This window comes from Anopheles stephensi, chromosome 2, assembly GCF_013141755.1.
Source record: "Anopheles stephensi strain Indian chromosome 2, UCI_ANSTEP_V1.0, whole genome shotgun sequence".
Lineage (NCBI taxonomy): Eukaryota > Metazoa > Arthropoda > Insecta > Diptera > Culicidae > Anopheles > Anopheles stephensi.
The window spans coordinates 63,266,226-63,293,100 of NC_050202.1; the positions used below are offsets into that span (position 1 = coordinate 63,266,226).

Sequence of the window (26,875 nt, forward strand, 5' to 3'; positions counted from 1 at the left end):
GTTAATTGTATCTTTATTTATGTATTATTGTGTTTGTCTGTCTTATATTACACAAAAATTATTTATACTCAATTTTACCACAATTTTGCGCATACTTCGACCGTTGTGTCTAGTGTCGGATGTATAAACTGTCGGAGTGGGTCTTGTCTTTGCTAAACGTGTGCTGCCCTCTAGCGGTGGTGGCGAACGTGATTCGAGGATGCATGGTTTTTATTCGTGTGGATGAAAATTGAATGTTATCCGATTGTTTTCCAATTTTATGCGCAGTTTTGTTGCTTTATTTCACTATGAAAGTGTTTAAGCAACAGTTATATATAGATATAGATTAGAATAAATCGAGGGTGATAATAAGCTGTGATATAATAAATGTAAAGACATGAAGAATAATTTCAATTCGAAGATCAGAGTTCGCAAAAACGCCAAAACATGCTCAAGAATTCCAAAAACACAGATGTTAGCTCCACAGCTCATTTTAATAATAGCTGTTAATTACTTTTAACATGTCCCTTAACAAGTACCGAGCTTGTGCGAAAAGGACATACATTCTGTTAGGTAGATGAGAAACAATTAGACACAAACATTTGTGAGATGGGATGGCCTCACCATCGCTTCCACGTACCTGGTACGTTCTCTCACACGGTTGCCGGTGTTGAAGTAGGCTCGACGCCTTTTTCGGAGGGGTGTTTAAATGATGTTACATTAGATAAAATACCAGTCATAACTGATATGGAGCTTCCTGTTTTTGTTTTCTCTCCCTTTCTCTCTCTCTCTCTCTCTCTCTCTCTCTCTCTCTCCAAATGCTTCCTTTCCGGTTCATTCTTTTAGCAGACCGCCACGCGACGATTGGGACTGTGCTGCACAAACTGTGGAACGCGTACGACGACCCTCTGGCGGCGTAATAACGACGGTGAGCCGGTGTGTAACGCCTGCGGGCTGTACTTCAAACTGCACGGTGTCAACAGGCCGCTGGCAATGCGCAAGGATGGCATCCAGACGCGTAAGCGTAAACCGAAGAAAACGGGTGGTTCCGGTTCGTCGGACGTGATGGCGTTGGTCGGTGGCAAAAAGGATGACGGAATCGGGGACGGTAAGTGGCGGGTGTTGAAGCCTGTGTCGAGGGATAAATATGTAAATATAATAGCGAATGTTTTTCTCTTCACAGGACTACTGCAAACCGATCGGAATGGCAACTCGAAGAATCTCACCGGAAGTCCAAAGTCTCAGAACCTTTCATCTCCGGCAATCCGTTCCCTGCACATTTCGCCTCACCACGGCCAATCGTACAATCTGCCATCGTCGCTCGGATCCGCGCATCACGGTGGAGGTGGATCGCTAGGATCACTGGTTGGGAAGTACGATCTGTCGGCCCTATCGCCACCCGGCTCGCTTGGAGGAGTAGTGCCGGGAAGTATCTCGAGCGTAGTATCTTCCTCCCACCAACAGCACACCGGACTCAACTCGTCGCACATCTACACGACACCGAGCTCGAACTCGCTCGCCACCCAGCACAGCCACTCGCCCGTTAATGGGTACAACCATACGGCCGGAGGTTCGTCCCTCGGTGGCAACAATGGCAGTGGCGGTGGTTCCAATGCTTCCGGTTCATCGAATCTCGGTGGGCTCAGCAACACTCCCACGGGCAACAGTCCATTCGGGCAGATTAAATCGGAATCGAATCCGCTCGGTGCGTCCACCACACCGACATCGTCCGTACCGACCAGCAATGGGTACGGTGACTACATGAACAATTGCCTGCAGAGCGGATACTTTGGTGGTGGTTTCAGTTCGGTGCACTCGCATCACAGTCCGCACCACGTGTCGCCCGGTGTGGGAGGCACGGTCAATGGAGCGTCACTGTCCCATTCGCATCACGCACACCCGCATCACCATCACCACCATCACCATCATCATCCGACGGCGGCAGATCTGGCCGGGTACCATCATCAGCATAACGTCATTCAGGCGGCAAAGTTGATGGCATCTTCTTAAGAACTGTAGGAAGCGTGCCGGTAGCATGTAAGCAGTATGACAGTACTTATGCGTTTTGTGCAAGAAATTCCATTTTGAAGTTCCTCGCTTGTCGCTTACCCCGTTAGTACGATAAGTTACATGCAGGTGATCATCTGGGTTGGAAATAACGATCCACCGTTGGCAAGGAAAACTTGTTTCTGTTTCACACATAATTATGATCGTTTAGGGTCCGAAGATTCCAAGTGATCGTTAAAGCCGATGGTGTCCAGGGAAAGAAAGGACAATCGTACCAGTAGCAGGCAAAGGTATCCTTCAAGCTGTGAGCAAGAGAGCACAAGTGAGCAGGAAACAGCATCTTCGGAAGTATTTTATCTGTATTAGTATATGTAATCGATAGCGGAAGGTTAAACACACGCCTGTTTTACAGCAAAAGTACCGAGTAAATGGATTTGTAAATATTATAAACAAACAAAAAGTAAGCATTTATATATTTACAAACTTTAAGAAGAGCAAGTGCTAGGACGTCCTCCTCCGCGTTGCCCTGGGGAGTCATCGAAACGGAGCGAAATTTAACGTGAAATAAACACAGCTAGAAAAAAGTCACTGTTTACATTGCATTCCCGCAACTAGAGAGCACTGCGATTAGGCTTAAACAAAAACAAACAAACGAACGAGACAAAACCCTCTAGCTAGTAACAGATCAGAACTTGAACTTAAGCATCTCATCCTTAAGCCTTAGCGATTATCCTGTTTTCCTAAGTAAAGCTGAGCGGGCCAATGAAGCGCCGTTTAGCTTCGTTCGTGTTGCAATAAACTGTAGTTAGAGCGTTAGTGATACGAGGTAGGCCACAGGTTACAGTAGAATCGTATTTAATAATGAACTGTATTACGAACGCGCAACGGGAGGTATTTGAATAAAGGACAGAAGTATTGAAAAATAAAGCACTATTAAAGAAGGTTGCCGGGTTATAACATTACTTTACAGCCACTTCTGTGCTAGGAGTGTCAATCACAACTTCCTTAGTGATTCTTTTCAAGGAAGGAAAATAATTTCTGGTAAGCATTCCATGCTTTGCATGTCGTCCTTACGCCTTATGGTTATAGTAGGATTCGTAGAATAAACCGAAGGTCCTGTCAGCTGTGATTTCACCTGGCCTTCCAAACAAAGATGTTTCTCATCGACACAATCGGTTGTTCGTTTTCGGCTATTGTTCACTTCCCAGGCATGAATGGCCTCGGCTGAGGCTTCTTCAGAGCAATGTATCGTATCGTATCCTGGATACGTCTCACCTTTCGGTTCGAATGCTCTGTGGATGGTCCTAATGAAATCATCAGGCCTTCAGTTATCCTCGTCAGTTTTGCTCTTTGCGGATATATGCTGTGATAGATACAGACTGACATATATTAGACGTTATGGCCTTTCTCAAGAAGTGAGAGAATATTGTTTAAGCCGAAACCGGCTACAACCAGCGTGTAAGAAGATACTATGGAGCTAAAAGCTCGCTGGAAATGTAGGTAGTTCCGAGACTGAATTCATCATCAAGGGTCATCATCATGGATTTTTTATTGAGCACTTAAATAGTTGATCTGTATGCTGTAAGGGAACTTTGCATAAAATGTTCCACGGTGTAAAAGTACAGCCGTCTACTGACCGATTCTAATGAGCTTCTCGAATGTTTCCTCACTGTAAATATACCTGCCTCCTTCAAACCGTCATCGCGCGTAGGCTCCCACCCGTTTGACAATGTGTCAACCTTTGCTCATCGATAACGATGTTGTGCTCCCGTGCCTTGAAGTGACATTTTGATGATTCCTCATCGTCGACACGCTTCAACCCACCACATCTACATCACTTTCGTTCTTCGTCTTCCGTTGGGCGGTGGTGTAAATGATTTCCGTACAGCAAAGGTGTGCGTGAAAAACCCCCAGGGCGGAAGTAATCCATCGGGTTCGGCAGGGTCCCATAGACACCGGATTCCCCGGTTGATTGTGCGGAATGACGAATGACGGTTGATCGATCGAACGGTGGTTTCCGATCAAAGACCGGCGCCAATTGATTGTCTCGATTGTGTCAATGCCGGGCCCGGTGCCCGATTGCGTTGATTCGAAGGGAAAGGAGCGGATTCCTTGTTAGAGCTGCCAGTGCCAAAGTCCTGTATTTACATTTCCCCCCCGCGACGAAGTTCCGAAGGGTGTTTGTCGGCAGAGGGTGATTTAACGCTTTCTTATGCTGATTGTTATCAGTGGCTTGACAAGGCAGCGTAATGGCGACTGAATGTACTGCTGGGTGTGAGTTGAGGAAAAATTCTTTACTCAGCAAGCTAAGCTAAATTTTTGAAAGAAAAATCCTTTAACATCTTGGGAATTAATAAGCAAGGACGATATTTTTTTAAAAGTTGTTTTACGTATCTGTACAAACATATTCACGACATTTATTTGTAATTTGTGATGGTTTACGTCTCAACTTGGCTAGAACTCACCCTGTAGAATTTGTTGGTGCTTTTCACCCTTTGCCAGGACTATGACTTGCATATCCAGCAGACCAACAATATCACCGGACACGAGTATAAGGACCCTTCCGTGTAAACATAGAAAAATAACTGCTCCGATTTGACACCGATAAGCAACCTTTGCCCCAATCCCTCAGATTCGCGCCTCTGGTGCCTTGTCTGAAAGAACCAAGACTATTGGACGTCTGCTTATTAGAGTAACGCGGGGACGCGTCGATGGGAAAGCAAATAGTGAATAAATGATTGTGTCTTGTAAGGTGTGAACGCTAGAACACTGCGTGACCAGCAATCCCGAAAGCCGAGTTCCGGTATAAAACCACGGCCAACGGGCGCTACCACGTGGTAGTTCGGTGTTGGCAAACCAGAACAGCACAGGATGTCCTCGCAAGCGTTGGTGTGTCGTATTTGTGGTGATCGGAGTTCCGGTAAGCACTACGGTACGGTTTGCTGTGATGGGTGCTCTTGCTTCTTCAAGCGCAGTATCCGGAAGCGGGCAATATACACGTGCATCTGTAAGTGTGGTGTAGTAATTAACGGCATCAGAGGCTAAAATAAGACCGTTTCCTTTCGCACCTCAGCCGGTCAGGGAGGATGCTCGGTGGATAAGGCAAGGCGCAACTGGTGTCCGTTTTGTCGGCTCCAAAAGTGTTTTATGGTGGGCATGAACGCAGCGGCCGTTCAACAAGAACGAGGCCCAAGGAAGAGTCGTAAACTGGTGTCCCATAAACTGCACCCCAGGAAGCTATCGGTCGGTGGAGAACGACCGAAGAAAGTGTTGGCTGGAGCTAATTCAGGTAAGCTCAAACTAGGGACAAATTCTCAAAATTATTCAAAATCAATCAACATTGCCCAACACGTGTTTGGAAGCTTCACAATCGTTACCCATAGCAACCAGCATTTGAAATTGATCCTGTTATCGAAGCACTTCCAATGGAATGTTGCTAACTATGTAAGCAGAGCCCCTGCACACTGCAACTCAGGCTCAGGCATGTGCATAAGTGGGTGAATAATTGGCTCCCCACATTCCGACCGAGCTCCAAAGACGTGCAGAGCGCTCTACCATCGGGAGCTTGTAGTGTTTTGCTAAAGATGTGCTTGAAATGGATTAGACACGATACCGAGACGGCTACAGGGGACGTGCGAAAGACGATGATGTGTGTGGATGCGATGCAAGCAATCGCACCTGTCTGCACCAATCAATCCACACTAGGCATTGTGTGAGTTAAACGAATTCCGAGTAATGTAATCAATGAAGCGTAACCCGTTTTGCAGTTGCGAATCGGTGATGCTTCAAGTGCGGCCGCTTTCCTTCAACGTTTCCTCGTAGTTCCAGTCTCCAGAGCTAGCCAATTCTGCTCCTTTTTGCAAACAGCGCTAATCAAACACCATCATCGTTCGATGGACGGCCGATCTTCTATCGAACCTATACATCTCTCCCTCTAGCTGACATTGATGTACGTTTGAATGCTTGCTCTTCTTCTTCTTCTGCCGCAAGATGGGTTCTCGGTGCAGATTCTGTCCCAAGTGCTGATGGCGTGCATCCGGCAAGTGCGTCATAACGAGCACTTTGCCATCTTCAGCCGGCTGCAGCAGAACGAGATACTGCGGCACGTGTGGTACGAATGCTTTCTGCTTCGCGTGGCCAACTGGTCCATCGACATATCGTCGCTGGTCGAACGGTAAGCTTCGCAAACCTTCGCTTCGCCGTCCCTTGAGCGAGCGAGTAGTTTTCATTTCCTGGCATCGTTCCCAGGTGCTGCGACGGTCATCTGCGGTCGGTGATGGAGGACATTAAGGCATTGCGGGTGGATCTGATCGAACTATCGCTGCTCGAGACGTTGATCCTGTGCCGGAAAGGTTCGTTGCGTTTTGTAAGGAAATACCCCACTCCCATTGCGCCTCACACTCCACCCCGGTCCATTTTCTTTTCCCACCACGCACACACACACACACAATTGGCCAACGAAAATGAACGCTGCACCTGAATGTATGCAACGAAAACAGAGTACGCGTTGAGCGTACGGGAAGCCAACCAGCTGGAGCATCTTGCCGAGCGAGCTCTTACGGCTCTCAGCCATTACAGCTGGCAGCAGCTACCGGGCACCACGAAGGAGCAGCAGGGTTCGCAACAGTTTCGGGAAGTCCGGTCCGGACTAGGACGACCGGACCCGGTAGGCCTGGAGCCGAATGCACATCCTGCCGAGCGAACGGTTTCCACCCGGCTCGGGAAACTGTTGCTTGGCCTTCGTACCGTGGCGCTGCGCTTTAACGAATTTGCTGTCCGTGCAATGCTGCGGGAGGTAATTAGTGATGATGGGCTGACGCTGGAAACTATCCTCACGAAACTGTAGCCTCGCGGACGCTGCTGCTCAGCTTATTTCCCAATTCCTTCGGGCCAAACGCATTACGCACTTTCGTGGGGGATCCGGGGCGGGGCGGGTCGGGTGGGAATGTGGTTAGGGCGAGAAGAATCCAATTATGGGCACGAAATGGCATGTGTGTGTGTGTATGCACTTTGCAGTGTAGTTTCGGGCGATGGGAGAGCCTTTAGAGTCTGGGACCGGTGAAGGCATCTTGTCGTTACCTGAACCAAAGGTCAACGTGATGCTGCTGCCGGGAGCGCAAGAGTTTTGTAATGAAATTACATTAGGTGCTGACCGTGCTGGAATGAAGCGAGCAGACACGAGCAGCAAAAAAGAGAAGTTATTTTTCCCAAACCGGTGCAGCTGTTATGAAAATAGTTTATATTAGCGTAGGAGAGAGAGAGAGAGAGAGAGTGAAAAGTTTGTGCTTTGATAAACTGAACTATAATGCAATTAGGGTGCAGTTCAGTGTGCTATTGTCCGTGTGTTCATTTTAAGTTGTAAAAACTACATTAGTATTGTCATTGAAAGCAGGGAAACTGATTTAAATTATTTGACATTATTGTATCAAAATGAAATTTTTATACGAAATAAAATGTGTAAAATATATAAGAGGGCAAGTTTTGCAGATAGTTCCCTTGTTTCCATTGATTTTACATCGTAGCTGGATGGTCAGTCTTGCGTACGGGGAGGGAACCTGAATGGGATTTGAACCCCGGTCCCGCCGTGTAAAGCCTCTGCCGCCGGATCGCCCCATTAGCACAAATATTTCAATATTATATTACCGTGTCCCCATTAGTTATTAATATTAATTATGAATGAATCGAACCTTACCAATTATAGATAAATTAAATCAATTCCACATAAAATACTATACAATTAAATCGAAACTTGATTAGTAACTTCACATAACAACGCAAATATCCGTACCGAGAATTTGTTACCAACGCAGGAGTTCGAGGAATCGGTTGTAGCTTCCATTTCTCATGTACATACTAATTTAAACTCAAATGACACACACTTAAACACGAGCGCAGAAACAGTCAGCTTCGCTACCATATCATAGTTTTACTTTTTGGCATTGTTTATTTTTTTATTTTTCATCCAATAGTGTTCTCTGGAAGAGTGGAAAAATATAAAATAAATCTCTAACATCCATATAAACATGATTGAATAGTTTACCGACGCCGCAATCCACGTCGGCCGAAGGAGGGGGCGGGTACTACAACATTCCACCCTTACTTAACCGTATAAGTATATATATATTGGGTTTATGATGTATGTGCTCGGACACACGTGTACTAATAACGTACCTCTAGTTGCTCATACTCAGTTCAGTTTTCTACACAGCACAAGATGATATAAATCGTATTCACTTCGAGACGTGACTGTACAACACACTTCGGCTTCGGGAGAAATGGCATCCGGCTAATGTTGGTTGCGGTCCGCTGTGTACATTGTAGTAAATTGTTTGTTGCTTTTAGGTTGCCACGTCCACGGCACTCGCTTAGCCTTTTTGCATTGCCGCAGTCGCCGGGACGAACGACAAGCTCGGTATTTACTCCACGCGTACAAACACAAAACAATGGCATCTCGAAACAAACTTAACGTCTTGCCTTAACCACTTGAGACCAACACCAAGACATCTCGCACGTTGGCACTGGCAATTACCTAACTCTGGGAGTAAATATTACACTGACTGACTGTCGTGCACTCTATAAAACAATAGTCAGACGACGCCTGAGTCTTGATGCTCACCAGCTGACAGATTTCTAGGAAAGACTCACTAATGTTTTGCTTGCATCTAAACATTTTGCATTATACCATCCATCAGCGTAGTTTAAATTTCAGTGGGCTTGAGATTTTTTGATTTTGTGTCTTTGCTCTTTTAACTGGTTCCACTACTAACATAACGATTGGCACCGAAGGGGGACAGCAGTGCGACTTAGCCCTTATACTAACACCCAACAACGCTGGAACGTAACTCCTTGTAACCAGGAAGCGGCTGTGTGGCATCTACAACGAACAAAAGCTTGGTTTGCGTTTTGTTAAACTATCACTGTGTTAGTATGCTTTAGCTTTGCTAACGGCTTGTTTGTTAGACATTTTGCTGCACGATTTCATTATTGACTAGCTTAACGCGCCTATAACATTTCAACAGTTTCATTAAATCGGGATGGGTTGGGTTAGGGTTGTGTGATGAAGGATTCTTTATTCTGCTCTATATCTGTATATCTATTGGTGTGCTGCACGTTCTTCAGATAACTCTATAGGAGCTCTATAGGAAGGGATGGACAGGGAAGTTAACAATGTGATTGGCGTTATCACCGTACTACGCGTTGTATTTTTTCTCTTAGTTTGGCATTTAATGTTTGGCTGGAACACGCATACAGTCACAATTACATTGAGTAATTACAGTCTATTTACATAGTCAGGTTTTACCTACGATGATACGACAACGGAATTGCGGAATTAATTGCTACGACTCACCGGAAAAATCGAGCTTCTCTCCAGATGAACGATGTTATGAAAAATAATAAAATCCCTTTTTTAAGCGAAAACATGCAAGCGGACACCTCCGAAAGGAAATTGCCTTGCGCCAGCTGTTGCATAGATTCCGCTTCTAATCGACACCAGTTTATTGCTCCACGAACAAATGTGACCACTAGCGGCACGATACGGCTTTGATGACCCTCGGTGGAGGTACACGACCTGTACAGCCATAAACGAGTCACAGGCGAGAACATTTCTTGCTAATTATCGAATCCGATATGGTTTTATTGCCCTTTACCCAGCTTAAATTTCGCTTTCCGCGGCTCTCGTGGGAAAATTTTAACCCGAACGTTAAATCATCCAATTTATGGCCCGCCAGCTCAAGCCAGCGGTGAAGGAAGTGCCCTAGCAGTAGGACGATTCAGCCAGATTGAAGGCAATGATTCGTGCCAGATCGTGCGAAAGTGGCTGTGAAAATAGTTTGAACTAATTAATTCCACACCCATGTACGTGCGAAAGGGGGCAACGACGGCTTGACCTTCCAGCCGGGTTTGCGGAAAGAAAGCTCCCAGAACGGGACACGGGGTCCCGTGTCAGACAGTGTTCGTTTGCGTACTCGTGCGGTTCACTCGCAAGAATAGCATTCCGGTGTGCAACATTCCACCAGGTCCTGGGGAAAACTGGCTGTTGACTGTTGTGAATAAGTAAGTAGTGTTTAAATTAAATTACCACCACTACCGAGAAGTGAGTGGCTCGTTTTCGGGCGGGACAAACCTCACAAACGTTACCGGTTCGCGGGACCGGAGCGTAAGCGCCTTACCATGGAAAAAAGGCCTTTGAACGGTGGCAAGCGGATTACTTACTGTTTTTCTTTTCCGTGGCGCACCGTCAATGGGCAAGTGGCAACGGAATGCAAAAGTCAGCCGGGGCGTGAGAGTTGAATTAATAAATGATGATGTTGCGTTTGACGGGTGCTGGCCAGGTCGCTGGGAAAGGTGGAGCTGTGTGTGTGTGCGGTAAGTATTAGCGAGATTCCAAGGATTAACTTCTTTCCCAGAAAACATTCCTCGCTGTGCCAGTCTAGCCCTTTCCGTAAATGGTTTTAGAACGTGTGCAATTTACACGGATGCGATGGGAAATGTATAGGCCTTTTCCGGGATTTTCAGGAACACAGATAAAACCAGCTGATAGAAGATGGGAGTGTTTGAATGGCGATAAGGTAGTACGTCGTCGGCCGGCGTAGCAAGATGTAATTGAAATGCAAGAATTTCCATGTACTGGCGCATTAAGAATTCATTTTGCTTGACGAAGGAGGAAGATGAGATTCAAAATGATTCTCTTGAAGTCTTGGCTGCGTAACAGATAGTCTTTAAGAAATACAGTGGGGTAGAAAAAAAGGAATCCAAGGATTTTGTAAGGACTTAAAGGGCCGTTTTGATATATTTAAAAATACCCCATTTTGATCAAAAAAATATTTTTTGATAAGGATATTTATTGAGCAAACTGAGATTCTTAGAGTAGCTTTGCCGCGAGGGATGTGTTCCTAGAAGTGTTAGTTGTTATGGACGAAAGACGTATGGAATAGAACTTGACAATAATCTTCTGATAGCAATGTTTTATCGTGAAAAAGGTTTTCAATGGACAGAATAACAATCCCTTCTCAATGTTCCAAATTTGTTGATCGATACTCTTCAAGATATCGATAACATAGCTCAATTAAAGAAAAGCAGAAGGATGTCTTTCTTGCCAAACTATTAACACTATCGGTTAGTCTCAATAAAACTAACACAATCTGTTGAAAATCATGTGTCTTCGAAGCAATGCCAGCTGATGGATTGTTTTTGCGATGAACTGAATTTGTTTCCAACGCATCCAAAAATCTCCAAAACCACCAAACTAATTCTGAGCTTAAACTTATTTTCATCATTCGACACTGTTGCACATCAAAAGATGATGGACATCGGTTCGACCCACCCTCACTGCATCGCTTTTGTTTGCCTCCCGTTTGTCGGCAAAATCGACAACTTCTCACTGTTTTGCTTCACATTCAGCCCGGCACTTCCTGAATTCCACTGGAAAAGTGTCTTACGGCGCCGAAATTGATACGCTCGCTTGGTTCGGCTCGGTAGCGGCGCGGCATACCCGTTTGTTGTTGCTAACGTTTGTTGATTGTTTTCGTGTGCGCTAGCGAGAAAATAAACATACACATACAACCGGGAGGCAACGGCCGGGGGTAGGGGGAGGTGAGGAAAAAAGGGGAGGGGGAGTAGGGTGGCCCTTTCGCCTCTTTTCCGCTGAGCGTGGATCGATGGTGAAAGTTTTAGCGCCGCGAAGGTTGAGGCGCTGAAAGCCGGCGAGTAGGATAACATGGCTGCATGCTTGAACACGTGCTTGCTCACACTATGTGCACACACAAACATCAATCACACACCCACACCGTATACTGTAAATAATATCATCCGGAATCGGCGAAATCTGGACACATTTCTACCCCGAACTCTCCGGGTCGGTCGGTCGGTCGGCCGGCTCGTCAAGAAGTTTTTGCACCTCGCGGGCACCACATGTGTTGTTGTTTAGTTTGCTGTTTGTTGTTCAGCCGCGGTTGGTAGATGTCGTTTCCCGATCGCCTCATAGGTTTGCCATGGGAGCCGGCCCGCTTACAGCAACGACACCGAGCTGACCTGGTGTACTCACCGAAGACCGAGCGCCTCCACGCTAAGGCGCAGTTCCTTCCCGTTGTGTGCCCGATCGGTCGCCCCTCCACCATTGCGGAATGCTCGGCCGCGCTCATTAATTTCGGACTGCAAGCTCGAGGTACTACTACTGCCCGTATGATTTATGATGAAGGATTGCGGTGACAGTGGGATCTCTTCGATCTTCTCCAGATCCTGAGCGACACTGGCCGACTGCTGGCGGTGCATAGCCAAACTACGCTGCTTCTGACCACCGGCACCCGGGAGTGACGCGGAATTGGTGGAGCTAATCGACGGTATGGACGTTAGCGTACCCATCCGTGCCAGCTGCTCACGATCGACTGATATGGAAGATATGGTGTCGAGTGTCGCCTTCTGGCTCATGGTCGCTCCACCGCTCGTACCACCCCCGGACGACGGTCCAACGTCATCCTTGTCGAGGCTGAACTGTCGCCGCAAAAATCGCGTAGATCCCGGTTTGCTGGAGCAACTGTCCGAGCGCAACTGGTAGCTACCGTACCGCGATTCCGTACACTGGGACAGATTGTTCTCGCTCGGGCTCAAACACTTGTAGTAGTTGTACGGGGAGCTAAGGTCGATCAGTTCCTCGATTCGCTTGAACAGCCGCGTCGAGCTGGCGGTGGACGTTGGCGAAGGATTGAGCCGGTCAAAGTTCGGGTTCGCGTTCAGGAACGAACCATCGGCAATGACTTCGGACAGTTTGCGAGCCTGTGGGCTCGGCAGGGGCGTCGCTTTCGGCTGCACAAAGTCACCGAGGTTCAGCGTGAACGTGTTATTGCTCGAGCTCGAATCGATGGAGAACGATGTCGAGAGGACGGCAGTATCTGGGTGGCCCGGTTGCTGCAGCTGGTCCGGGCCGGATGGAACGGGCGGCGTTATTTCGACCTTCACATCGATCGATTCGCCCGCGACCGAGGGCGAATGGCTGGACGAGTGGTTCGCCGTCGAGCAGGTGTTGCTCTGGATGGAGGCGTTATTGATTTTGGTGGTGTGGTTCTGCTGCGACTGGAAGAGCGAGTGCTTCAGGATCGCCACGTCGAGCCTGTCAGTCCGGTCAGGGATGGGTAATAAAAGAAGATATGCAGTGTTACAGCTCAAGTTCAAAGGATGAGAGAGCGGGAAAGAGAGAGAGAGAGGCCTGCGAGCGGGAGCTAACGAACCCGAACCGGGTTGGATGAGCTGTTGAGGATGTTTGCTTAGGAGGATGGATTAGCAGCCCCAAAACTTACCCGTGCGATTCCCTGGCGATGGAAAGGATGGCAGTTCCCAAGATGGTACGAGTCCATGGCGGATGGACAGCCGGGTGGTCATTAGTGGCAGGTGAACAATGTGTCGAGAGAAAAAGGGTGAAAATCGAAAGCAGTAGGTATTAAGATCCTTTTACAGTGTAGGATGTTTATAATCTCGGCAGAGGTTAGGATTAAACAAAGTTGTAACCTCAGGAGGAATATGCCTGTTTGTTTGACCTTTGGCTGATGAGCAAAGCTTGGACTTTTATGGTAAATTCTGAATACTGAAAGGCGTTATAATGGTTTAATTGCAATTCCATTTTAATGTATTATTTATCTTATTTTATAGCAAAGAATTTTGACACAGTTGAGATAATTTAAAGTAGTATATAAATCATCAATCTACTACAGAATCCTAACCCAGTTTTGAGCTATAGCGACAGGGTTTAACCTGGAATGATTTGAAGGTAAAACACCTTCAACCGGCCTGGCTGGCCGCCCCCAGTAGCACTTACCCGATCGGTGGCGGTGGTGGTAGCGCCTTGTCGAACCCCTTCTTGCCCAGCAACCAGTACGTGTGCATTTTGCCTTTGCCCTTGATTTCGATAGGCCCCCGGGGCTCGATTACGTATCCGCCGGCTTTCTCGAGCAAATTGCACGTCTGCTGGGACATATGAATTCTCCAGGACGAACCTGCACGAGTGCAATCGACGCGGTTTTTGCAGCAAAATGGCGATGAAAAGCGGAGGAAAAAAAGAAAAGAAAACCGAAACCAAAACCCATGCGGGATGGTTGTTAGGGCTAGTCTGTATGAATCGTCGTTTCGGTGGAGTTTCTGTGGTGGCGTTTCATAATGGTGGCGTATTTTTAGATCTTTTTTTCCGCCGTTCGGTTGAATGCAAGTGCAAAAAAAATGAATGCAAGGTGATGTTTCACATTCGGTGTACGTGAGGTGAAAAGATGCGAGTGTAGAACGGAACGGAATGAATGTGGTGCACGAAGGACATCGATGATACGTTGGTGGAGGCGCCCGGTACCTCGTACGCGAATAGTCCCGGAAATCTTTTAATGGGTAAATGTGCTTGAAGCGAACGGAATGTACTCGTGGTAGCATTTCCTACAAGCTTGGTAGGAAGCGAAAAAGAAAAAAAAACAAATTATGACACTAAAGAAGGAAAACGGGTAATATTAGTCACACGCGTCGTGCTGTGACTCGAAAGTTCGCGGGACGTTCTCATACCAGCTGGCATGCTGGATGACGTCAAAAAGGGTGGTGAAATAAGAAAAAAAAATGTCACTACGGATGTCAGCAATGACGTTTGAGCTACCCGCTGTTACCTTCAAAGCGTACCGGGATGCAACTCCCAACCGAGCTGAAACCGATAATGATAAGAGTTCAACTACAAAGCACATGAATCACGCCACAGTGCACTTTATCTGCTCGATCAGCCAGAGAGAAAGAGCGAGTGAGCGAGCGAAAAAGGGCACAAAAACATTCATCATAAATTTGTTCGGACGTGCATCGACGATATCACGGCGTGCAGCGCCGAACGTGTTCGGTAAGCACATCTGCTAATTAATGCGATTTTCGTTGTGTACAAATTGAACGGTGCAGACGTGTTTCGACTGATTATGCTTATTCCGATTCGGGTTCGGGGTGGCTCGTGACCCGTGTCGTACCCCGGAAACCATCCTGTGTGCCTCCCGATAAGATAAGCTAAGCTCGTACAGCTATCAAATTGAGAGTGGCTGGCTAGCGTGGAGGCGTAATTGATTTGTGCACCGTCAAACGTTTATCATATCGGAAGGGAAAATTGATCATCAGCTGTCTCCCCGGGGGGCGATGGGATGATAGTTTTGAGAAACACATCGTTTGGTGACTTTTTGGTGCGGATAGCTTTCAGGAGAAAGGCCTGACAAAAGACAAGAAGTCTGTTTGTGAATGTATTGCTCTTCCTGTGGTGGTATGATTGATCCGCCGGCTTGCTTCTTTATTATGCTGGAACACGCCAAACAGCCCGAGATTGGCAGTAGCTTTCAGCGATTGGATATAATGATTACGATATTGATTATGGCTGCTGGTTTGTGGTTTTATTGAGTGAAAAAGGAGCAACGATCTGCGGGTGGTAATCGTCGTTAGCTAGATTGGGGTAGATAAACGTGATGGCGTGGTCATAACTAGAGCCGACCGCTAACGTTTGGATTGTGCAAATGAATCCAGCTTAGCAATAAATAAGTTATTGCAAATATAATTGATAATTGTGCAATTGATTGAAATATTAAATTTCAATGTAAATACTAGCAATCATTTTGATTTCAGGCGATGATGTACTGGACAGAGTAGTGAAAGTTTGGGTAAATGTTACATGGAGGGAAGTGAATCATATAGCATTATATCAGTAAAAAATCAGTTATACAACCCAGTGAGCATACATAATTATGAGCAATAAGAGCTCTTCGATGTCAAACATCGTTCTGGAACAAGAAGAGTCATCGATGACACTCTTCAAATGCTTGAAGCCCAAAGAGTTAACTTCAATGGCAAGTATGGAGCTAAGTTCGACGAAATTATTATTAATGCAGACCTTATTAACTTCTTACAATAAACTAGTAACATGTACTTGACATCAGATCAGATTTTATATTTTCACCAATTTCATTAACTTTATCCTTGTTTCTGTCTACCTCAACCGTAATACTCTTTTCTCATGTAAATATTTGATTTTGGATGGTATCTTAAACCTGTTTTACATTTCTAGCAAAGTTTTCCCAAAGCTGTAACAAAAAAACATCAGGCAGGTCTTGTAAATCCATTTCGGTTGATATTACCTATTCTTAACCATTTACAACTGTGGCCTTCAAAAATTGGCTCCAATTGAGCCTATCTGTTCTCACCACTGCCAATGACATGTTGCATGTTTTATGAGCATAAATTGGTGAACAATTTTGAACCGTTCACGGAATCGACCACCGACACCACTCACAAACTGTCTCGGGGTTTTTGTTATTATTTTTCCGTGTCTTTAAACTACGTATCCACCGGGAGAGCACATCAAAACTTTGCCCAAACCCGAACGGCAGACCTAAAATGTCCATAACTGTTGACTGACAGTAAAGAACCGTCCCTAAAAATCACATTTACCACATCGGAACACCGAGAACACATCGGCCACTCGGGGGAAAACGAGCAATCTTTCCTTTCCAAATCTAATTTTCTACTTTACCCCACAGGCCTCAACACGGTGAGCTTGGTTGGTCGGTTTTGGATGGTGTGGCCAGTGTTGCTGAAGCATGAAATATAAGGTATTAGGCCAGCAGTGAAACGGTGATGGTGTGGAAAATGAGTTCGAAAGCAGGCTGATGAATGATTGATGGCGTGGGTCGGCGGTATGTGAGTGTGTGTGTGTCCGTGAGTGTGCATGGCGTATGTGTTGGCGTGTCCCGTTTTGTGGGTGGGGGATGGCCACATGAGCAGTACCTGTTGATTCCATCCGGGACGCCGTGTTGACCGTGTCACCGAAGAGACAGTATCGGGGCATCGTTAGACCAACGACACCGGCACAGCAGGGACCTGCAGAGATGTTGTTGTCGTTGGTGTAGGTAATAATAACGGCCATGTCGGTCACGTCATGTGCCCAATGTTTAACGCACCGTTAGCAAAGTCGACAAGTGAGAGTTAGGTTTTGTGGACAAGGTTCATACATTTGAGGGTGAACGTTCAATCAGCCGCGTTTATGAGGTTTTACAGAACAACTTACCAGTGTGTAGTCCGATCCGCAGCTGCAACGGAACGCCCGACAGATGACGAACCTTAAAATGGCCGCTTTGTGACAGGAGATCCAGCGCCATCGTCGCGATCTGTTCGGCGTGGTCAGGCGTACGGACGGGAAGCCCACTGACAACCATGTACGCGTCCCCGATCGTTTCCACCTTGTACACGTTGTACGCGTTGATAGTGGCATCGAAGCAAGTGTACAGGTCGTTCAACAAATCGACCACCTGCACCGGCGTGCAGTGGGCTGCAATCGTCGTGAAGCCCACGATATCGCTGAAATAGATCGTTACCTCGGCGAATTCTTCCGGCTCGACAGCCAATCCCAGCTTTAGCTTTTCCGCAACGGAACTGAACGTGTGAAGAATGATGTTTGCGATTTGTAAATGATTTTTGATTGGGAATTCAGCAACCACCGAACAGCTCACCTTGGCAACATTCTATTCAGCAATTGTTCAGTCTTTTTCCGCTCAATATCTAGCTGCTCCGTGCGTTCACGTATCAGCTCCTCGAGGTTGTTGGAGTACTTCTCCAACATTTGAAACATCGTATCTACAAAGTTAACCTTCCGTCCGTGGTTTAATTGCTTGAAACGCTCACAGATACTGCTCGTGTCGGGCGGGGATTGTTAGTGAAAAAGGGGAGAAAGGAGAATAATCAATCCACAACCCTTTAATCGCATCCACCATCACCCAACAAGACTTACGCTGCAAAATCAGGTCTCATTTCAGGATTCTCGGCCCAGCACTGGCGCATAATGTTGATTGCTTCGGGCGGTGCTGCACCCTTCGACACCGACGGTCGTATTAGTGGCGGTGGTTTCTTAATTTTTGCAATGATTTCCTCCGGCGATAGGGACAGCATACAGTACGGTTCGCCACGTACCACCACCTCCTGCATGATGATACCGAACGCGTACACGTCCGCCGGTTGGGTGCCCGCCTTCGGGTAGGTTTTGGAATCGCGCAACGCTTCCGGGGCAGTCCAGAGCAGCTCCTTTGCGCACCGTGGTGTCGGGGCAATACCCTGAGCTTCGTAGAAGCTTAACATGCCGTAGTCGGTAATCTTTAGCACCCACCGGGCATCGACGACACAGTTGCGGGAGGACAGCGAACCGTGGACGCGTAACGGGGAGGCGTGCAGGTAGCGCATCCCACGGACCAAATCCGTCAGCAAGCTTAACCGGAACGACCAGTCCAGCTTTATCTCGTCCATTATGAGCACATCCTGCAGGGAACCGCGCGAACAGTGCTCGAACACCAGTGCCGTACGGGTTGGTTCGTTTAGCCAGCCTGTGTGGCAGGATTGAATTAAAATATGGGGTTAAGAAACTAATTATATGAGCTAAGGTAGAGACCACTAAAGTATTGAATTGTTAATTAAATATTAGACACATAATTAATTTACGTAAACCACCATGCACCATCCATCGAGAGATTAAAAGGTTGATAAATCTGTTTAATCTCTAAGTTAATATTGATATTAAAATTTCATACAAATTCCTTCAAAAGTCACGCCAATTTCTTCACCCAACGTAACCGATAGTTATTAAATTATCAGAAGCTCTTGTCGTTGAAGCGTAAATTCTTTGAAACACCAGGCGTCTCCATCATGCCGGTGGAAGGTTTAACACATCTATATTTTCTGGCCTCCTGGTTTTTAACTTCTCTCATTTCATTGTTTGATTGCTTTCTCGAACGCAAAATTAGCTTTTCAATTCCATTGTTTGGCAGAAGTTTTTTCGTTCAACGTAACGTATTGATATTAAAATTTGGGCTCCTGCGGAAGCGGTGAAGTAGAATGTAAATACAAAATAAAAGCAAGTAGAAATCAACACTCAGCCTTGCTTTATCCAGTCTCTGATACGTACAAACCGACTTTCCATTTAAATTCAAACACTCCATTCGTACATACATTCAGCAGTATCGCGTTTCATAAATTACATTCGCCAAACATCGAGCCGAACGTTCGCCTTATTCGTATCGTTCGTCGCTTGTTTTTCGGAAAACAATACGATCCAGCGTACGTTCGTATCCGGCTGGTAGGTTAAAATGTCAATCGATGCTGTTCTTTCTACGTAAACGAGTAAGCCGCGTTGTTTGGTTTGATGGACGCTCCGTTTGCCTCCTGTTGAATGCTCCGGTTGGTCCTGCACCCGGGAGCAAAATTTCCAATTAAGCAACGAGATACAGAAGCAGAGCGAATTGTGCTGATTTCAGCAGCAAATTCATTCACCGGGTAAAGTTTTCTGCGAATTTAATAAAGCCAGTTTTGCTTCGGCTAGCTTTATTCGCATTGTGCGGTAGTTGGTCAGCTTTTTTAAGCGCCACTGCATGGTTAATAACGTACCGTGAGGTTGCGATTTTAATATGCGGCTAAAGTTCTGTGCACTGGGAAATCAGTGGCGAATGGTGGAAAAGCACCGGAAGCACAGGGCTCATATCTGAGAACGATGGGCGACCAACCAAAACAAAAAAAAAACTTATGCAAGCAAAATGGAACAGAAGATCAACACTGAACTGATTTATTGCTCAACTAATGAACGGTGGAGAAATTGCGATCAGCATACGGTTTGAAGAAGGAGAAGACCTTAAAGTTAGTCGAGAATCATGGATGGTTTTACAGATTTTATTACGAATTTTGAAGCTTTTAAACAAGACATCAAATTATTGTTTGTTACAATTGTCGAATGAGCAACAGCGAATGTCTCTCTCGTACGCCTTCACCTCACTGTTTTTCCTCAAAAGCAAATTGTTTGTCATTTTCTTCCCATTGCTGAGCATTGCACCAGTTACCGTTTGAAACTTTCCATCATTGCATGTGCACTGAATGGGCCGGTTGACGAATAACGCTCATTAAAAGTTTCACTTTTCCAACATTTACAGTACAGTCGTGTGTACGGCGTGTCGGAGATCATCACCATTTGGGAAAATAGCTGAAACGAAACAGCGGATGGTTCCGCACCTAAGCGCACCGTTGTCAGCGGGAAAAGTTAATGATGTTGATATCTGATAGGATCATTTGGTTTGATTGTAATGGGGTGCTGGGAAGCTTTCGTTCCATTTAGAAAACACTACAGGTGAACGAGGTACCGTGATGTTTATTCAACCTTCAGCACAGTTCGGCCAGAGAGCTCGACAAGCCGAATATGGTTCCATGAAGAGGTACAAAGCTAACGTAAAAAAATGGGAAAAAAAGTTGTTCTTCCAAACAACTCGAAACGATGCTGTTGCTCACTGCTCGTACTGCGGCGTCCTACGGTTTTCTCTGGAGTACACACACACACGATTTTAATTGAATTAAAATTGGAAAACGGATTCACTTCAGCTTTAACCCTGATGTGGTGTGGGATGAGCGTGCTGTGAATGATATGCTGACAAGGCGCTCGGTGAGATTTGGGCAAACCGAATGTGAACCTGGCATGTGTTGGACAGTGTGTAGTTGTTCGTGTAACGAGCTGCAGTTTTCCAACAGAATGAAGATTCGGTGTGTGTTTTTTGTTCAACTACACTCACACACCAATACAGCTGAGAGAGCAATTTTGGCAAATGGTGGCCCTCCGAATATACGCCGTCGAACTCGCATCGCATGGAAGAGCTGCACCGTAATTGCGTAAATGTGAGGTCGAGTACGGCGTGGCGTGCAACTCGTGCATCAGTGTGTCCAAGGATTCATCGGTCGATGGTGAGTTAATACATTGGATAAATTTATCGCCTGTCACCACCAACAGGTCACCAACGCTCAGCTAGTGAAACAGTGAAAGCCTGCAGCCTTATAAGGCCAGCTCGTTTTGCACGGACTCGTTCGGTACAGAGTACTCGTATGCATTCCACGTTTATGGGAATATACGCATGACCTGTGTCCTGGCAAAAGACATCTAAATGACAATGATGTGGATGCCTGATTCCGGGCGTATTTGTTCACCAGTCTCTAGCTGCACCCAGCACGGTAGGACAATGTAGGTTGGTTTGATGCATGCGGAGGATGCAATATACCAAACCGAAGGCCCTGAACACTATTCCATTTCGGGCGTGTATGTGTGTGGTTAGCTGGCTGCCCAAAATGGATCGATGTGGGGGTTTTACCACCATCACCAGAAGGTTAAAGCTCAGGTGATGAGAGTGTTCGATGTGTACCCGGGGGTATATCCAGAATGGAACATACGCTTTCACGGTCACTTGCGCCCGACAGATGAAGTGTATGGCGAGGGTTTTCGTTCGAGATTTTTATTCTACTTGAGGCAAGCTCTCACAGGGCACGTTATTCAGTTTGGGAACGTAACCTCCTGATAATAATTAAATGAGCAAAAGTTTCATCGTTTCGACCTTAGCAGAGGCACACTGTAATGGTGTTTTTCTTCCCCCCTAGAACACAATCAACCGGGGCAAAGGACCTGCTAGCCGTTGGCCGTTGGCAGTAAAATAAGATAAGGGTTCGTGTGAGATCCAGTTTGTGTCTAGCATTGACGCGAACGAGGGTTGTTATATTTAGCACTTTTCAATGTAAGAGGGAGCTGTGTTCAAATGTAGAGATGGCTGATTTGCTTCTTACGACCGTTAGCAATAATGTTTATGTTGTGACCACATTATAATTAGACTTAGACCGATATATTTATAGTGAAAACGTTACAGTGTGCTTCATTTCAAGTTCACATACCGTACCGGAAGGATAAAAGGATTAATTAAATGTGTTATAAAATCATTGATATTTTTATTCACAACAGACGGCCAAGGCTTATCGAGCAACTCGACTGACCTTTGCTTATTGATATTCATCCTGCTCAGGGTACTGCTAGCACAATACAGTTTGTCCAAAGTTCAGGATGATGTGAAATGCATTGAATGCCGACTGAAGAGCCTTCACTCTGTCACAACAATAGTCTGGTTGCAGAACGGGCCACGAACCAAACACAACACGTCTAATTAATAAGATTTAGATGTACCAATTACCACAGCTTCGTCAATAAAGGCACGATGAGAGCGAGAACACCGGTGGCAAACAATCGTGTGCGCCCGGAGATCACGGTCGAAGAATTAACAATGACAGACAGTGTCACAACAGCAAACCACTCATCAAACCATAATGGAAGTCTATTCATCCTGTTGCTTCCCGTTCGAAGCGTCTCGTCCTTTAGAGTGCTGGCGAACCGGGCGAATCATTAGGGACTTGCTAACGACGTGGCGTTCCGATCCGGAGTGTCTCGCGCCACCGGTACGGGACTAATAAACGATACAATAATAAAAGCCTTTCTGGCCCCCGACAAGCTAGACGAGCCGTTAATACGCTTGGTGAAGATGCTTCCGTTCGAGGAAAATTAATAAACACACGGCTGGGCTGGGGTGGCTCGTGCGGAACACGCAACACGATTCCTTTTTCTCTGTAATACCCAACTCGAACAAGGTTACCCGGTGTAGCACGATTGTCACTGCACGGTTGGTAGATAATTTGATGTCGAAATTTAATTGGAATTAATGGTCAGCGGGTTGAGACAAGTAGCGCCACATCGTACTGGGAAACGGATTGTTGGTTGGAATTTATTCGCGCGAATCGATTGAAGTTTGAGAGCTCGGTAACCAACGCGAATTAACTTCCAGTTCCACCGGCAGGTTTGCTTTAAAAGGTTCAGTTATCGTGCAGCATTCAGTCATTCCAATGTCAACTGTCGGTAGAATGCACATACCAGGGAATATAATTTTTTAAACATTCCATAACAAGCTTCACATGGCTTTACCTATGTGTTGAATTTAATTGCAACTTAAATTGATTGTTTTAATAATTTGAGACACTCACGCATTTAATTGTGTAATTTATTACCCCAGCAAAAACCACATAAAAGGACGCTCAGGTATTTCGCTTATTTATCACAGCCAAAGCGCAAAGAAAGCATAATTCCGGTAATAATTAATTTCATGTTTGGCTCCCATTCAACCATTCATCGAGTGATAAATTACTATCCAAAAAGCTTCAGATCCAATTTCAAGCTGCCTTAAATTTAAAGTTACGTCTGCGAGCCGAGAAACATCACCATGGCAAAAATCTGTTGCTCGCTGTGGTTAAAGTTTTATCCACTGTGTTGGGACACAATTATGAGCCGACCGGGCGAGGCGAAAACAGAAGAAACAAGGCATAATGAATGTATTTCTATCGAGGGACTTTGATCTTGAAGCAAGCAAGGTTTGTGGCACGATGTCTCGGGTTTGTCGGTTGACGGGCTGGGTCCCAGTGGTTGGGAAAATCCCACCACTGAGCTAGGCCAAGTCGAAGAACCGCCCGGCGTTCACTCGGAGAACAACTTTGACAGCAACGGTTGCGCCTGGGAGCTGGGAAGCTCGATAAGCGGGCAGGTTAATGATGACAAATAGATCGAATAAGATGATCTGAGTTTATGTGCGCCCATTAGGATAGATGCGGGAAGGCATCAGTGGGTGTGAAAGTTGTCCGGTACCCTGGCCGGGAAGACACTTTCGGGGTAGCATTTGGGCCGGAGAGTGTTTTGAATTGGGCTAAGAGCCTTAAATCTACTGTGACATGATTTTGTGTACGTTATGGGCCGGTTTTGTTTTTGTTTTGCTGGCCGACGTACACCATTGTTCCGGATGCGCTCGCTTCCTTGTACTTTTGGTGTCGTTTTGACGAATCACAGGTACACCATAAAATGGTGGATGTTTACAAGGCACTAAACGCGACACATCCGGGCACGATGGTTGGAGCCGTTCTTGCGCTGACGTTCGCGGCACGGTTCAAGTGAAATACGACGTACGAACGGTGCCAGCTGCTAACAGCAAAAAAACGACAACCCTGGAAACCTGGAACAACATGGCAACAAGGGGGTAAATTACCGATTAGAGGATTTATGTTTTCGTGTCGTAAACTGTGCGCCATCACGAGCAGGTCCATTGCCTTCGTTTTCAGTTCATGGGATGTGGAGCTCGATGGGATTTCCTTCAACTGCACTAAATCACCCTGTGCCGAACGTGGTGGTTGTGCGTGTGTGTGTGGGGCGCGTGCCCCCCCAAAAAAGATAAAGAAAATGAGAAAAATGACTGTTAAAGGGAATGGCAAGAGCTTGAAACTGGTGGCGCACAAGATGAACCTACAATAGTGTGTGTGAGTGAGCGAATAAAAAAACAGATTCAAAGGGCCAATTGAGATGAAATAGAAAGAAGGGAAGGAAAAATCAAATAAAACAAAAAAAGTCTATAATTTTCACGATGGCACAAAAAAACATGGATTCAAGCTGCTGATATGACAAGAACGGCGCCCAAAGCTTAAGTGAAAGGGATGCTTACATTATAGCGTGCCTTATGATCGATTGCTGCGGTATGGTGGCGTATTAGCGTTTCGCTGCCCGAGCTCGGTTTGGTGGGCGCCGGCAGTCCCAGGTTCTTGAGCGACCCAATCGATCCCTTCAGCAGATCGGGCTTTTCCACCTCGGGGCCACCGAATTCCTGCAGCTGCTGGAGCCAACAGCACAGCATCGCTTCGATACCCTCGTCAACCTGCAATGCACGAGACCCGAACGGAAATACATGCAAATTAGACCTTCATTAACGGCTTTTGCCACAATGGGCATCATGGGACGTAATGGTTCCCTTTTTGGTGGGGCTGCACGAAACGCAAGCCGGTCACGTCAACGGGCTTACCCTTCGCATGTCAACTGGAAACACAAAGTCCGAAGGCGAGAGAACGATTTTGTTCGGACCCTTGGAGAGGCGCGTCTTGATGATGTAGTTGCTGCGATGGAAGAAAATAAACGAGATGGAAAAGAGCAATATGAACGTGGGCGTTAGTCAGCTTGGAGACGTTTGTAAAGTGTTGCCGGTAGGCAAAGAAGGAGCGAAGGAGGATTAAACCCGGTCCGGAAGGAGGTACCTTGATAAGGAGGCACGAAGCAGAGAAAAGGGCAAAGAACGTTTTAATTAGCTGTGTAATGATACAGATCGTGTCGCTCGGATAAGTTGTCCCTTATCTATATCTGTAGCAGTTCGTGGGAAAGCACTTGTCACGGTTAAAGGACGTTTGATCTGAGCTGTACCAGTGGGATTGTAGTTTATTGCAGCCGAAATGCTGAGAGTTCTGAAGAATTACATCAAACGGTCCAGCGAAAGATGAACTTTATCAAGTGAGGCAAATGATATAAAATTACTTCCGGTTTTTCGGAAGCTATTCGGCGTAAATTTGATGAGTGATTTTACTAGGTAGAACTTTGCAGAGATCTTTTATCTCCTCTTCTTCCTTGGCTCTATAATCTCGGAGGGGCTTGGCATTAAACTACTAGCTTCCTTGAGTTTACCCGAAGATGCGAACGGGATTCAAAACCTGGTCCTGTCGTGAGAAGACTACTGGAGCGCTCCAATGAATAAAATCCTTATCTCTATGAACATAACTGGGATTTGATGGGATTGCAACCCTGGTCCTGCAGTGTGAAGACTGGTGCAATTGTTTCTTTTTTCGCACTTCATCCTTGAGAGGTCTTGGCCTGTCATTTCTGCGTTTCTGTGAGTTGATTGTATCCGTAGCTGGATAATTAGTCCTTTGTACATTGAGGCGATCTAGATGGAATTTGAACTCCGGGCCTTCCGTGGAAAGACCTTCTCCTTGGCCACTGGATCGCAGCATTTTGACTATCCAGCTCCACTTAAATCAAGTCAAATAAACAAGGACTTTCAGGACTAGACAAGGTGTTCAGGTAATAGTGACAAAGTAAAAAATGAAGAACAACCTCTTAGGAACACTTGACAAATAATCTATTTAGTTATCTATCTATAAGCAAAATCATGTAAAAAATGCTAGAAATGGTAGGCAGTGACCTCGCAAGGTTCTGGTGCCAAAAAAGGAAATAAAAATACCTAATTTTAGATTAAAGAGCTACTACATTAAGTAGATGGATGTGTCTAAAAATATTGAGCGGAAGAAAAGAACACTGTTGTCATTGAAAAGCACCACGTCATTGCACTTTATCGATAGCTTTTCCATTCGTCGATAAAATTGCGATGAGTATCGGTGTTTGTTGTGAACAGTAAAGAATAATGTTCGAGCTGGCATCTGTAATGCACGGTAAAACAATCATAATTTATGATTATTTCTTGCGAAATGCGATAAAAGATAAACTCATATCAAACGCTGCGGATGGATTTCCATTTGCTTCAACGGCATGGGCGGCTTTTCCTGCACGATGGCAAACATTATCCATGCGGCAAAATTTGCATCTTTAAGAGCGATCCTAGAAAACGTGGCCCTTTGTGCTTCCGGGACAGCAAAGAGCCGGATGAACAGGCAACGTTTCCGGCGCCACGACCATAAATCATCGTAATTTCTCCCCAGAGTGGTGCGGGCATTTCGACTATGAGTACGTAATAGTGAGTGGATGTTGTACCTGACCCGGATCTAGAGCAGTGGAGGTGCTCTTGAGTGGTGTAGCAATCCACTTTAAGTCGGCAAACGTTCATGCAAAGAAACAAAGCATCACAAGAGCAGCAGACAACAGATCAAGCCCACCACTACATTTTCTATCGTGAATGGCTCTAAACACCTTTAGTCTACAATGAAATTCTTCACCATCTTTGACCAAACCTCCAAACCTTTTTTGTGTGGACCTAAGGAAAGGCAATCCAGAATAAAGAATTGCTGCAGGAAAGCGCGATATAGGTCACAGCCCATCGTGAACGGAAGAAAAAAGCCGAAGACACCCGCCGATGGTCAATGTTTCATTTTCCTTCTCGATGAAAACTTAATTGAGTGAGTTATGCCTTGGTCCTCGGGCGAGTTGAAACCTTTTTTTTTTGCTCACTATGCCATGCCTTGTGCTCATCTGCACCTAATG

The 26,875-nt window shown here is 46.0% G+C and overlaps 3 protein-coding genes across 12 annotated transcripts in view; 2 read left to right on the forward strand and 1 right to left on the reverse strand.

Moving 5' to 3' along the window:
* The window catches only part of LOC118506719 (GATA-binding factor A), a 34,670-nt gene extending 31,742 nt beyond the window's left edge, over positions 1 to 2,928 (forward strand). For 6 of the 9 annotated variants that reach the window (XM_036044241.1, XM_036044234.1, XM_036044239.1 and 3 more), the window contains 2 exons: positions 826 to 1,087; positions 1,163 to 2,928. In XM_036044241.1, the coding sequence (XP_035900134.1) occupies positions 826 to 1,087; positions 1,163 to 1,989 (1,089 nt within the window). In that variant the 3' untranslated portion in view covers positions 1,990 to 2,928. The remainder of the gene's footprint in view (positions 1 to 825; positions 1,088 to 1,162) is intronic. The other 3 variants (XM_036044242.1, XM_036044238.1, XM_036044240.1) reach the window with 1 other exon arrangement.
* Positions 2,929 to 4,857: 1,929 nt separating this feature from the next.
* On the forward strand, positions 4,858 to 6,859 carry LOC118502435 (nuclear receptor subfamily 2 group E member 1). The gene is made up of 5 exons (XM_036034663.1): positions 4,858 to 4,993; positions 5,060 to 5,275; positions 5,977 to 6,160; positions 6,235 to 6,338; positions 6,486 to 6,859. The coding sequence occupies exons 1-5, from the start codon at positions 4,858 to 4,860 to the stop codon at positions 6,830 to 6,832; spliced, it is 987 nt and encodes a 328-aa protein (XP_035890556.1). The 3' UTR covers positions 6,833 to 6,859.
* A 1,006-nt stretch (positions 6,860 to 7,865) lies between these two features.
* LOC118506718 overlaps positions 7,866 to 26,875 on the reverse strand; it is a 60,645-nt gene continuing 41,635 nt past the window's right edge. For both annotated transcript variants that reach the window (XM_036044232.1, XM_036044231.1), the window contains exons 7-16: positions 24,696 to 24,786; positions 24,342 to 24,551; positions 23,892 to 24,015; positions 17,759 to 18,344; positions 17,481 to 17,657; positions 17,039 to 17,403; positions 16,759 to 16,851; positions 13,796 to 13,973; positions 13,281 to 13,292; positions 7,866 to 13,093 (exon numbers count right to left, since the gene is read on the reverse strand). In XM_036044232.1, the coding sequence (XP_035900125.1) occupies positions 12,028 to 13,093; positions 13,281 to 13,292; positions 13,796 to 13,973; positions 16,759 to 16,851; positions 17,039 to 17,403; positions 17,481 to 17,657; positions 17,759 to 18,344; positions 23,892 to 24,015; positions 24,342 to 24,551; positions 24,696 to 24,786 (2,902 nt within the window). In that variant the 3' untranslated portion in view covers positions 7,866 to 12,027. The remainder of the gene's footprint in view (positions 13,094 to 13,280; positions 13,293 to 13,795; positions 13,974 to 16,758; positions 16,852 to 17,038; positions 17,404 to 17,480; positions 17,658 to 17,758; positions 18,345 to 23,891; positions 24,016 to 24,341; positions 24,552 to 24,695; positions 24,787 to 26,875) is intronic.

Coding starts and splice junctions, on each gene's coding strand:
- LOC118502435 (XM_036034663.1), top strand. CDS start 4,858: ATGTCCTCGCAAGCGTTGGTGTGTCGTATTTGTGGTGATCGGAGTTCC. Junction 5,276..5,976: donor GTTGGCTGGAGCTAATTCAG/GTAAGCTCAAAC, acceptor TTCTGCCGCAAG/ATGGGTTCTCGGTGCAGATT. Junction 6,339..6,485: donor GTTGATCCTGTGCCGGAAAG/GTTCGTTGCGTT, acceptor CAACGAAAACAG/AGTACGCGTTGAGCGTACGG.